This window comes from Aethalodelphis obliquidens, unplaced genomic scaffold, assembly GCF_003676395.1.
Source record: "Aethalodelphis obliquidens isolate GAN/ISIS:26980383/991018 unplaced genomic scaffold, ASM367639v1 scaffold43, whole genome shotgun sequence".
Taxonomy (NCBI): domain Eukaryota; kingdom Metazoa; phylum Chordata; class Mammalia; order Artiodactyla; family Delphinidae; genus Aethalodelphis; species Aethalodelphis obliquidens.
In genome coordinates, this window is record NW_020837987.1 from 5,419,260 (window position 1) to 5,432,727 (window position 13,468).

The 13,468-nt window shown below is 44.6% G+C and overlaps 1 protein-coding gene across 2 annotated transcripts in view; it reads right to left on the bottom strand.

Annotated features, from left to right (window-relative positions):
* Positions 1 to 12,356: 12,356 nt before the first annotated feature.
* The window catches only part of KRTDAP (keratinocyte differentiation associated protein), a 3,493-nt gene continuing 2,381 nt past the window's right edge, over positions 12,357 to 13,468 (bottom strand). For both annotated transcript variants that reach the window (XM_027079090.1, XM_027079091.1), the window contains 2 exons: positions 13,198 to 13,245; positions 12,357 to 12,524 (listed from right to left, as the gene is read on the bottom strand). In XM_027079090.1, the coding sequence (XP_026934891.1) occupies positions 12,486 to 12,524; positions 13,198 to 13,245 (87 nt within the window). In that variant the 3' untranslated portion in view covers positions 12,357 to 12,485. The remainder of the gene's footprint in view (positions 12,525 to 13,197; positions 13,246 to 13,468) is intronic.

Genomic DNA, 13,468 nt, shown 5'->3' on the forward strand with positions numbered 1-13,468 from the left:
TAGACAAGGTTACTACCTGCCTCCAAATCCTGGGAGGCCCGGACACGTCAGAGGCTGTGGCCTCTGTTACTCACATGCAGCCAGGAATCTCTCAGAAGCAGAAACTTAGGGATGAGGAGATGACAAGGGGTCCAACTCCTTAACCCTGCATCGAATCTTGATGAGTCGTGGTGTGGAAAGAGGCTCAAGACATCTTAGCTACAAAAACAGACGCAAGATCAACCGTGTGGCGATACATGGTGACTAGACCTGTGGTGGTGATCACTTTGTAGTGCATACAGATGTCAAATTATAATAGTATACACCTGAAGTTTGTGTACCAATTTTGCCTCAATTAAAAAAAGGGAAATTAAAACTTTCTAAAGTGAGGAAAGGAAGGAAGGAAGGAAGGAAGAAAGGAAGGAAGGAAGGAAGGAAGGAAGGAAGGAAGGAAGGAAGGAAGGAAGGAAGGAAGAAAGAAAGGAAGGAAGGAAGGAAGGAAGAAAGAAAGGAAGGAAGGAAGGAAGGAAGGAAGGAAGGAAGGAAGGATTGCAAAAGAGCATTAAAAAGCTAGGAATTAAAACTTTCTAAAGTGTAAAAAAAACAGGAAAGAAAAAAGAGTTGCATAAAAGCATACAGTAAATAGTATGATCCATTATGTATATAATAGAGCAGCCAAGTGTCCGAGACCTTCATACACGCAGTCACAGTGCTAATCCCTGTGCACACACTATTCCTTACCAAACCACAACGTCGGTACTGCCACGGCCTTTCTTTTTACAAAAAGGGAACCTGAATCTTAGATTGACTGTTAATCACTTGCCCAATATCTCCTGGCAAATAAAGTGGCAGCAGTAGGACTAGAACCTGGGTCTGTGTTACCCTGGAGGCTGAGCTCTCAGCCATCGTTTTATTGTGCCTCCAGAGGAAGAGGGGAACGTGCATGCACACAGGTGTGTATGTGTGACGGGGGGGGGGGGGGGGAGAGAGAGAGGGAGAGAGAAATCGGGAAAGGCTATGCAGCAGCCAACAGTGGTTACTTACGGAGTTAGGGGAAGGAGATGTAGGTCAGCTCTCACCTGCTACTTTACATAATTCTGTACTGTTTGCATTTTCCCAGTGAGCACATATTTTTCATAATAAAAATATAAAGGCTTAGGGCTTCTCTGGTGGCGCAGTGGTTAAGGATCCGCCTGTCAGTGCAGGGGACACGGGTTCGAGCCCTGGTCTGGGAAGATCCCACATGCCGTGGAGCAACTAAGCCCACGCGCCACAACTACTGAGCCTGCACTCTAGAGCCCGTGAGCCACAACTACTGAGCCCGCATGCCACAACTACGGAAGCCTGCACGGCTAGAGCCCATGCTCCGCAACAAGAGAAGCCACCGCAATGAGAAGCCCGCGCACCACAATGAAGAGTAGCCTCCGCTTGCCGCAACTAGAGAAAGTCTGCACGCAACAATGAAGACCCAATGCAGCCAAAAAAAATAAATAAATAAAAATAAAGTTCCCTTTAAAATATATATATATATATACTTATTTTACCAATAAAGATTTTTTTTAAAAAAGGCTTATTTTAAGTAATAATTCTGCCCCCAAACACACACAGAAGAAAAGTCAAATTACTCTAGCACTTAGGCCCTGTTTACTGAGCAATTACTATGTACTATGCCCAGTGCTAAGCATTTCATATTCAGGACTCACTGAATCCTCACAACTGGATCTGAAGGGAGGATATTGCTGTTAATCCCCTTTACAGAAGAAGAACCTAAGGCTCAGAGATATGAATTGACCTTGCCAAGGTCACATAACAATGCAGGGACTCAACTGAGGTCCGACTGGTTTCAAAGCCCTTGCTTTTTTCTTTTTTTTTTTTTTGCGGTACGCGGGCCTCTCACCACTGTGGCCTCTCCCATTGCGGAGCACAGGCTCCGGACGCGCAGGCTCAGCGGCCATGGCTCACGGGCCCAGCCGCTCCGCGGCACGTGGGATCCTCCCGGACCGGGGCACGAACCCGCGTCCCCTGCATCGGCAGGCGGACTCCCAACCACTGCGCCACCAGGGAAGCCCCAAAGCCCTTGCTTTTAACTGCTGCAGTGCACTAATTGTACAAGAATGATCACGATGATGATAACAGCAGTTTAAGTGCTTACCGTGTGCCAGACCTGTGCTTTCCGCGCATGATCTCATCAAACCTCCATGGCAACCCCCATTTTACAGATGAGAAAACTGAGACTCAGCAGAGAGTAAGTCACTTATCTGCCCTGGGTCCCCCAGCAGAACTAGAATCCAAATCACCATTCATGGCACTGGCATCCACCCAGTTGCTTAAACCAAAAACTCAGTAGTTATCCTTGACTCCTTCCTCTCTCTCTCTCCTTTTCCTCTCCATGTCTAATGCATTGGGTCCAGTTGGTTCCAGCTTCCAAAATACATACTCATTTCTCACTAACGAGCTGCAGTACCAGTGGAAGGCACTGCCATCTCTCATCTGAGCCACAGTGGAGGACTCCTCACAGATCGCCATGCTTCCATTCCTGCCTCTTGGCCCCTACGCCCTCCACTCAGTACGCTGTAGTCAAAGTGATCTTTTTTCAAATCTCTTGCTAAATATCCTCTCATGCAGCCTTTCTCAGGGTCTTGGGAGAGAACTAAGCCCTGCAGAGAATGGTATGAGTGACTGTTTACTCAATTTTCCAAAGGATGATACTGGCTAGTACCATTCTCTTGCTAATACAATAGGGGATGACCTAATTCATGACATGCAATGGATGCCTTAGAGTGTTAGGGCTTCATTCTCTGCAAGAACTGGGTGGACATGGCTACGAAAGTTCCCTGTCACACTTCAAATATCAATGACCACAGCCTACTGGGCCCTTATGAGCAGCCTGCCACCACACCTCCACCTCTGCAGGCTCATTTCCTACTAACTTTTTCCTGAGCACAAGAGCTCTTTTCCGTTCCTCAATTATAGAAGCTTCATTCTTACTTCAAGGCTTTTACAGAGTCTCTTCCCTCTGCCTGGAACTCCTGCCCCCAAGCCTTTTAGAGCCAGCTGCTTTGTTAGTCATCCACGTCTCAGCTCAAATGTTACCAGCTCATAGAGACCTCCCTGATACCTTAATTAAAGAGACACTGCCAATTCTTGCTGTTCCGCTGCCCGTTTTGTTTCGTTTTCAGAGAGTATTTATCATGATCTGAAAGTGCCTTGTTCTGTGTTCACTTACCTATTGTGTGTCTCCCCAGTTAGAGCTGAGCGCCACAGGGCAGTTCAAATTTTTTCATGGCTGCATCCTCAATAAACAGCAAAAAAACTTTTCACGTGGAAGCAACCTGTAAAAAATGCATTTAGAGAATTTATCAGATATTTATTACGTGTCAGTCACTGGGCTAAGAGCTTTGCATTGTATCCTTCTATCAACCCTGGCACTCTCCAGTGGAAATACAATGTAAGCCATTTTTAATTTTTTAATAGCTACATTATAAGAAGTAAAAAGAAACATAAAATTAACGTTAATATATTTTATTTAACCCAACATGTTCAAAGTATATTATCTCAACATGTAATCAATTTTAAAAGATGGAAATAAGTTTGGGGCTCACGGGGAGGAGGATTTATTCCTGGGCAGGGAGCTGGACGGGGCTTCTCTCAGGTCAGGAGAGACCTTGGGAGGTTTCTCTGCGGTATATTGAGAAATGAATCAAAGCCAAGGGAAAACGTGTTACAAATATCGTGCCATGTCGCAAAGGTTTACACTGAATGAATTATACAAAAATATATCCAGGGCAATATCATGGTGCAGACGATTTGATTGATAAGAAATAACAAGGTGGCCTGGTAATGGGATACAATTTTTTTTTTTTTTTTTTGGCCACACCACGTGGCGTGTGGGATTATATTAGTTCCCCGACCCGGCCCTCAGCAATGAGAACGCGGAGTCCAAACCACTGGACTGCCAGGGAGTTGCCAGGACACAGTTTTTAAGTCGTATGGTGAATGAGACCTTGGTGTCTCAATCCAATCAGCCTGCCTCTGTAACTCTGAATAATCTGATTTGGAGATAATTTAGGGAGTCAAAATTAGTTTTCTGGTTCCTGCTTCCTTAGGGGAGGAGCCCCAGAGGTTCTGTTGGGAATTAGTGAGGAGGGCTATCGTGGCCATAAGCCGTAAGGGGGATCTGTGGTCATCAGAAGTCTTGAGGGACCTTTTCATCAGGTCACCAATGCTAGATGGACGTTGATTCCTGATGCTACGCTGAGAATGAGTGATGAGGGTGCTGTATGTAGGGAGTGAGGTTTGTCGTGGTGGGGGAGGGTTTCTGGTTGAGATGATCACAGTGACCCCGTGAGGACACAATGTATCAGGAATGCAGGGAATCACACGAGAGGTGCTGGGGGATTTTAAGGTAGGGCTCCTCGCCTGTAGGAGAGGGAGTGAAAGAACGGTATTTGATTGTGCGTGTAAGCTTAGGCATGGACGAGGGGATTGGTCCTTCATTCAATTCACAAGTGTTTATTGAGTGCTTACTGTGTGCCAGGCACTGTGTGCTAGGGATACAGTGGGCAGCAAAAGAGTTCCTATCTTCATAGCACTGATCTTCTTCTAGATTAGCTCTATCTAAGATATAGAATGTGAGCCGTATATGTAATTTAAAAGTTTCCAATAGCCAGATTTTGATAAAAGTAAGAAAAGACCAGTGACGTAAATTTTAATATCTTTTCTGTAACCCAATATATCCAAAATGTTATTCCAACATGTAATATAAAAATACTAGTGAGATACGTATACTCTTTTTTGTAATGTCTTTAAAATCCGGCGTACATGTTTTACAGTTGCCCCATATCTCAATTAGGACGAGTCCCGTTTCAACTGCTCCATAGCCACGTGTGGACAGTGGATAGCTGCACTGGGGAGCGCAGCTCTTGAGGACCCTAGAGATAACAAGTTAGTAGAGATGTTTCTGGTAGCGATAAATGCTATAACAAGAAATCAAGCAGGATTAGAGGATCACAAGGGCAGGTGATTCTTTAGGTAGTGTGGTCAGATTGCAAAGGTCTCACAGAGGAGCTGTGACCTCAAGAGAACTGAATGAAGTGAGGCAGCAAGGGCAGTGAAGAATGAGTCATGTAGGGAGGGGGCAAGCTGCGCCTGTTGGAGGAGCCCCAGAGAGGCTGGGTGGCTGGACCAGGGAAGTCAGGGAGATAGGAGAAGGGGCCCATCGTAAAGTTGGTAGGGTTTATTCTGAAAGTAACGGGAAATCATCGGAGAGTCAAGAGTGGAAAGACGGCATGATCTGACTTAACGTAAAAGAAGGAGCTTTCAGGGCTCCTGGGAGGTGACTGTGTATCCACGGGTGATGGAGGGTCTGGTGGGACGGCAGTTGTGAAAGAGGTCAGCTGCAGTAGGAGGCACTGAGTCCCCGGTCTGGGAGACTCAGGTTCATATGAGGAATGGGAGGGGCCTGTTAGTGGGAGAGAACTGGGGGCTTTTTGTTTGTTTGGGTTGTCATTGGCTTTAGAGAGGAGCACCCAGGAATTCTGCTGTAGGTTTACCTGTTGGGTGTTGGGAAATGCAGTGGGAGGTCTTAATAGCATGATAGTTGTCAAGGGTGCCACGTTGTGTTCGCTTCTCAGAAGCATCTGAGGACATTTCATCTGTCGAAGTTCTTGGGCTGCCTCCACAGTGCCAGTGTCGTGGGCGTTTGTGACGAAGCAAACCAGGCTCTCAGGACCCACTGTACTTAGGAGGTGGCGTGAGGAGTGCGGTGTCAGCCACAGAACCCCTTCATGGCTGAAGGGCTTTGGGCAGGTTGAAATTAAGGTGTCTTTATTGTTGTTGCTTTAAAATATTTTAACATGAAGTATTTCAAACATACATAAAAATAGGGGAAACCACATTCACAAAGCCTGGCGTACATGTCCCTCAGCTTTATCCATCTTAACATTTTGACCTATTTGCTTCAGACTTGTTTTAAGAACTAAAACGTTATAGATAGAGCTGAAGCCTGATTGTACCTTTCTTGAACCTATTTTCTTCCATTCCCAGAGGGAACACAATCCTCAAGTTAGTGAAAATCCTTCCCACTGGTATTTACACTTTTACGGCAGGTAGATGTACCCATAAACACATAGCATTGCTTTGCATGTTTTTAGGCTTCGTATTAATGGTTTCACACTGCAGGTACTGTTTTGCAACTTGCATTTTTCAATTAACATTTTTTAACCTCAGCCTGGTTGATACATGTAACTCTATCTCATTTTCACTGCTGGATACCTACCATTCCACCAGATGGACATACCACATTTTATTTATCCATTCTCTTGTTGATGGACATACAGGTGGTTTCCACCATTGAGCTATTGCAAGCATTGTTGCTGTGGGAATCCGGGTACCTGCCTCTTTGCATATTTTGCAAGTTTCCAGTGTATCCCTTGGATGGCGCTTGCTGGGGTGCACGTAGGCACAACTCTGTACTTCAGTCCTGGTTTTATCATTCAGAAATTTGACGAGAAACTTCATTGACAGAGAGTTAAACCGAGCCATGATTTGCCCCTTTGAGTTTTATTTTCCTTTGTATAAGACAGACTTGATTATAGTACTGACTTCATAAAGTTGTAAGAATTAAATAAGATCACAAATGTAAAGTACTAACACAATATCTTACACATGGTAGGCGCTCTTTTTGTGTGTTATGGACAGGAAATTAGAATTATTAAAAGCTCTAAGGCTTTGGAGTCTAACAGAACCTGGGTTCAAAACCTGGCTCAGCTGCTTCCTCTCCGGATGCCCTTGGGAAAGTCACTTCACCTGTCTGAGCTTCAGTTTCCTCATCTGTTAGGAGAGAGCAAATGCATTCAGTTGTGAATATTAGCTCTCTCAGTGTGAATCTATCTGGGTCATGATCTGACAGGAGTTACAGAGAGTACTAATAACAGCTACCCTTTGTTAATATGAATGTTAGGTTAACATTTATTGAGTGTTTCTTAACTCCTATAAAGTATTGATATTATTCCCACTTTACAGATGATAAAACTGAGGCCCCAACAGCGTGGTCACCCAGAGGTCACATAGCTAGTAAAGTGGTAGGAACAGGATCTGAAACCAGATCTGACTGATTTGAAAACTTGTGTTCTAACCACCAGGCTATAATGCCTTAAATGCCTTCAGCAGCTGCCCATCATTCTCAGCAGTGATGTCCAAACTTTTTTATGAAATGGAAACATTTTGTCCAGCAAAATCTTATATAGAACCCCAGTTTATAAAGCAAATGAATGTTGCACAACTCCAGTTAAAGTGGGGGTAATGTCCTAGGTCCATGCGGGCTTAGCTCTGGCTCTGTTTAGGCTGTGTGAGCCTAAACAAAGTACTTCATCTCTCTGAGATTCGGTTTCTTCACTTGTGAGATGGGGATATTGGTGCCAACCTAATAGCGTTGTTATGTGGACCAACTGAGATAATACATGCAAAGCACTTGGCATGAAGCCTGGCTTGTGATAAGAACCAAATAAGAGTGGCTATTGTTGCTGTGATTGTTACCACCCGCAGGAATCTCTTCACTGACCGCGGGATGGGGTGGAAATTTCTCAGCCTTGTATCCATGGCCCTCCATCATCAGACCCAACCTGCATTTCCAGCCTTCAGCCCCTACCCCGTAGCCAGGCTGAATTACAATGTCCCCAATTCAGTATGCTGCACTACCAGTACTGCATTTCTGCTCTGCCTGCTGGGGGGACCCTCCACCATCCTCCCCCTTGCTCCAAAAGAACACTTTTTTAAAAAATATTTTTCAAATATTCTTCAATGCCCAGCTCAAAGGTTACTTCCCCTAGTTTTTGGAGGGCTTTTGTTTGTTCGTTTTCTTTTGGCCGCGCAGCACAGCATGTGGGATCTTAGTTCCCTGACCAGGGATGAACCCACGCCCCCTGCAGTGGAAGCGCAGAGTCTTCACCACTGGACCGCCAGAGAAGTCCCTCCCCTAGTTTTTTTTTACCCTGACTCCAAAAGAATTTCTCCCTTCTGCCGAATCTAAATGCACCTTTTCTAGTTGTATCCCGCGCTTTCTACCTATGCACTTCCTTTAACTGCAGCTGGATCAGAAGCTCCTTGAAGGCATTCTGCACCGCACTTAACATAATGCCTCAGGCAGTCAGTATTTCTCAAACTTCACTCTGCATTTGAATCCTATGGGGGTGGGCGGGGGGGGGGGGGTCTTGTTAAAATGCATATTCTGGGGCTTCCCTGGTGGCGCAGTGGTTGAGAGTCCGCCTGCCGATGCAGGGGACACGGGTTCGTGCCCCGGTCCGGGAAGATCCCACATGCCGCGGAGCGGTTGGGCCTGTCAGCCATGGCCACTGAGCCTGCGCGTCCAGAGCCTGTGCTCCGCAACGGGAGAGGCCGCAGCAGTGAGAGGCCGGCGTACCGCAAAAAATAAATAAATAAATAAAAATAAAAATGCATATTCTGATTCATTGGCTCTGGGGTGGGCTGAGATTCTGCTTTCTCACAAGCCCAAGTGGTGCTAATGCTTTTGGTCCAAGGACCACACTCTGAGCAGCAGAAGGGTGTGGTAAATGTATGGGAAATCCGTATCATTCACTCAGTAAGAAGTGTCTACGCAGGACCAGTTCACGGGCTAGGCCCTGACACCTTAAAATGTAGAAGGTTTTTTGGTGTGTTTGTTTTATTAAGGTTTTGTTTTTTTACTTTATCCTTTTGAATATGTACACATGGTAAAAAGAATTTTTTTCATAAAATCCAAAAGGGCACAGAGTGCGAGTACGTCAGTCCCCAGAGGTGATCACTGTTACTTCCTGAGTTTTACTCTAGAGATACTTTATGCATATAAGAGCATATATTTGCACCATTTTTTTTCTAATATACTATTCACACTGCTCTGCCCCCTTTTTTTTTTTCATTCTACTATATCTTCGAGATTGTTCCATATTTCAACACATATCTCTACATCCTATTTAATGAGTGGCATAATGACCACACAGAATGCATTGGTTGTTTTTATAAAGTGTAGAGTGAAGTATGGCTACTTCTTGGCTTCTTTCTCATCCTACACATTCCCCAGAGAGAACAGGTATCTTGTCTTCTGTTCTTTGAATCCTCTGAATTATCTCACCCATGTTGGTACATTTTTGTCAGTTTCATTTGATCTAGAGTGCATCCGTTACCCACTTACACAAGCATGTCTGCAAGTTCTTTTCCTCCAGATTCCGGTCTTCCTAGACTCCAGCTGTTTCTTTACTCTGCATCCCCCCAGCACTCACAAATTACTCAAAGCCATTTTCTTGTTTTGGTCACATATTGGTGTGGAACGCTGCATACATAAGTATGTATAAAATGTGTATTGGCGGGGTTCAGGACACCCTACCCCAAAATATGGTGCCTCAGCATATTGAATATTTCAAGCTGAAGGAATTCGAGAAAATAGGTGCAGGAAGGACTCACTGACGTTCCCTAGAAGCAAGTCATAAGACCCTCATGTGAGAAGTGCCCTCCCTCTACCCAGGGGAAAGGATCATCCTTGTCTCGAAGATAGAGGGACCCCCCAAGAGGAATCTTAGTGAACACACCTTGCTAAGTTTCCCCAGTTTCCTACACTGAGCTCATATCCCTTTTGTCCTGTCACGTTTTCCCATGACTTCCCACTCTCCATCAAAGCTAGCACAAGGGCTTCCCTGGTGGCGCAGTGGTTGGGAGTCCGCCTGCCGATGCAGGGGGCGTGGGTTTGTGCCCCGGTCCAGGGGGGGGATCCCGTGTGCCGCGGAGCGGCTGCGCTCGCGCGTCCGGAGCCTGTGCTCCGCAACGGGAGAGGCCACAGCGCTGAGAGGCCCGAGTACCGAAAAAAAAAAAAAAAAAAAAACTAGCACAAAAACATACAGGTTTGACTGCTTCTTCGGGTCTTCATTTACTTACGATTGCTCCCATGTCACGTAAGACTTATACTAGATAAATTTATATGCTTTTCTCCTGTTAACCTGTCTTTCGTCACAGAGACCGAGCCAAGAACCTCGAAGGGTAGAAGGAAAAGATATTTTTTCCTCCCCTCTGATATGTTTAAGGAAAAAATTAAAACATTAATAATAGAAGCCTTCTGTCACTTCCATCCGCCTCCCTGTGCCCCTTCCCTGTCACATGATGGTCTCTCCACCTACGAGGTAACCACTATCCTGAATTTTGCATTAATCATTCTCTTGCTTTCCTTTCTTGGTGGTTCTCCAGCCGTTAGCCTCACCTAGAGAGCTTGTTAAGACATGGACTGCTGGGCCCCGCGCCCAGCTTCTGATTTAGTAGATCTGGGGTAGAGCCCAAGAATTTCTGCTTCTCGGAAATTCTCCGGTCGTTCTGTTGCTGCTGATGCCAGGACTACACTTTGAGAACTGCTTTATCTCAAAGGTACTCTTGCCTTCTCTGTGATGACTTGTGTCCTCCCCTAAAACCTAGCCACTCAATAAATGTAGCTTAAGGACTTCCCCTCCTTCTTCCTCTACTCCATTTCCTATCACCCAGTTTATGAGCACTCAGTCTTTGCAAAATATTTTAATTGATTGTGACATTTGACCACTTTCCATTTTTTTCTTTTCCATTAATGAGCTCATTTATAAGTTGCTTCTCATTAGTGTGTGTGTGTCTCTTGTTGTAAGTTAACTAGAAGGACGGGTATAAACAACATTTACATGTCTTATTCATCTAGACTTTAAGCTCCTTGAAAGCTGGAACCAAGTGAAGGGATTCAGAACATGCCACCCCAAAATATTCTTCTTTAATTATTGATTACTGATCATTTTGAGCTGAAGACACTTGTGAAACAGCAGATACAGGAAGGGCTCTCCCCCTTTCTATCTAAGAGCAGGATGTAAATTTTTCCTTGAGAAAGGTGCCCTCCCTGTACCAGGAAGAGAAGGACATTCTTATCATCAGAGACTGGGAGTTGACTCCGGTCTGTATAAGCAAACTTACTAAAATAACCCTTATCTTCCATTAGTTTCCCTCACATACTTCCTAGTCACTGAGCCACGATTTATTGCCCCTAGTCCAAGGGCCTTTGCTTTGTCACATCCCCACAATTTATCATTCTTTTTGTAAAAAGGTATGCACCTTACAGGCTTTTGGACCTAACAACTTCTTTGGGTCTCCATTTTCCTTCTGTGAAGACACCTGTGTATATGTAAAAAAAAAAAAAAAATTAAATTTGTTTGCTTTTCTCCTGTTAATCTGTCTCATGTCAGTTTAATTATTAGGCCAGCTGCAGCATTTAAGAGGGTAGAAGGAAGTTTTTCCTCCCCCTACACAAGTTTAATTTCCCTATGTAGTCTACCACTTCAAGTAAGCTACAGGCCATAATTTGCAAATTCAGTTGCTTGTAAGAGCCAAAAGACAATTAAATAAATGAAACTTGACAAGTGGAACTTTGCTGATCTGGAGACCACGTCCTAGGTAAAGAGGGCAGCTATTACTTGGATTTAAGCCAATCGCGGGTCCCTTGTTTTCTCATTTTCCCAGTTTTCAAGAGAAACCAGAAATAATCCCAACTAATTCAACATTTTAAGTACACAGAGCAGGCACACAGAGTACACAGATTCCATACAGAGTACACCTGCAGGAACTGAAACTGAATCCATTCCACATTTCTAGACCTTTTCAGCAAATGGATGGGTGGATGGATGGATGGATGGATGGATGGATTGGTGAGTGAGTGAGTGAGTGAGTGAATAATGAGTGGTAGCTCTGGGGGAGGGGAGCGGTTAGTGGAGAAAACAAGCAATTGTTGAGCACCTACTCTATGCCTGGCCCTGTGCAAAGGGCTGTATATACCTTATCTCATTTGACTTTCATAACAAAACTTCAAGGTAGTTATTATCATTCTTGTTTATTTCCACACTCATTTCACAGATAAAGAAAGGAGGCTTAGAAAGACCCAGGGTCACACCACCAGTTTTCTTTATTTATAACCTACTTAATTTTAAAAACAGGATTTCAGATGAACTCTTATGATTTAAGCTGGGTCCTGAGCCTTGGATTCCAGATAGCTCTGTTATACCGAATTGCCACCATCAGAGGAGTCAGGTTCCCAGAAGGCACGTCGGGGAGGGTGCCAGGAGTTCAGGGGGCAGGATTGCTTCCTTGGGGATGTTACCAAACCACTCACAGCTTCATGCTTCTCAAGGATATCAACTAGTACTAAGGTGCTAAGACACAAGGGGTCTCTTGCCGGCTTGATATACCTGCCCTTCCCACTTTCTCCTGTCTCACTACTTCCTACCCTCTCAGAAGTCAAGATTTCTGCCTATCAGCCTTGGAGCTCACTCCATCTTAATTCCTTTCTAGAGCCCAGTAGGATAAGGGCAGAGATGCAGATACGGGAGCCGTTTGTTTGGAAAACATTTTATTGGAGTTACTGAGGCAGCAAAGAGTGATCATAGATAAGATGGTGATCAGATCCCACACTGGCCCCCTCTTTCAGTGGTATCAGCAGTGCTGGGTCTCGAAGGGGCTGGTCATTGGGCATCCGCAGCTTTACCCATCATTCCTCTCAGCTGTGGGGAGAGAGGGTACGGTCAGTTTGGAGACCCTTGGGGGCGGGGAGCCAGAGTCCTAAGAAAGCCCAGGATAGGGTGGCGCCCTGGTGGAAAGGAATCTCTGCCCCAGTCTAAGCTCCTGTTCTCCTCTGAGTTATAGTAGTTGCGATTTCCCTTAGCTTTGTTTTTCTTAATCTTTATTGGAGTATAGTTGATTTACAATGTTGTGTTAGTTTCAGCAAAGTGAATCTGTTATACATATACATATACCCACTCTTTTTTAGATTCTTTTCCCATATAGGCCATTACAGAGTATTGAGTAGAGTTCCCTGTGCTCTACAGTAGGTCTGTATTAGTTATCTATTTTATATATAGTAGTGAGTATGTATATGTCAATCCCAATCTTCCAATTTATCCCTCCGCACCTTTACCCCCACCCCAGGTAACCATAAGTTTATTTTCTACATCTGTAACTCTATTTCTGTTTTGTAGGTAAGTTCACTTGTAGCCTTTTCTTAGATCCCACATATAAGTGATATCATATGATATATGTGTTTCTCTGTGTGATTTACTTAGCTTTGATCAGAAGAAGCTTTATCCTCCTTTCACTTTCCCCACTCTCCCACTGAGATCCTCTGCTTTTTCCCTCACCCCCAGCCTCCTTTCTCTCCTAATGCCCACTGCCTCTTACCTTAGGAAAAGCATCCCAGTTGACGAAAGGAAGTCTCCTTTTGACAGACTAAAACAGAAAAAGAGAATGAGAGTGATGTGTTACAGGTCAGGTGAGCATGGATCAGTAAGCGCTTGCTGAAGACTCTGTAGCGGTGACGGTGTCATTGTTTTATAATTACAGTAAGCATTAATATTTCCTGAGCACTTCTTCTGTGCCTGCCTTATACTGACTGCTTTATGGGCATGATTTCATTTGGTCTTCACAGCAGTCTTTTTTTTTTTTTTTTTTT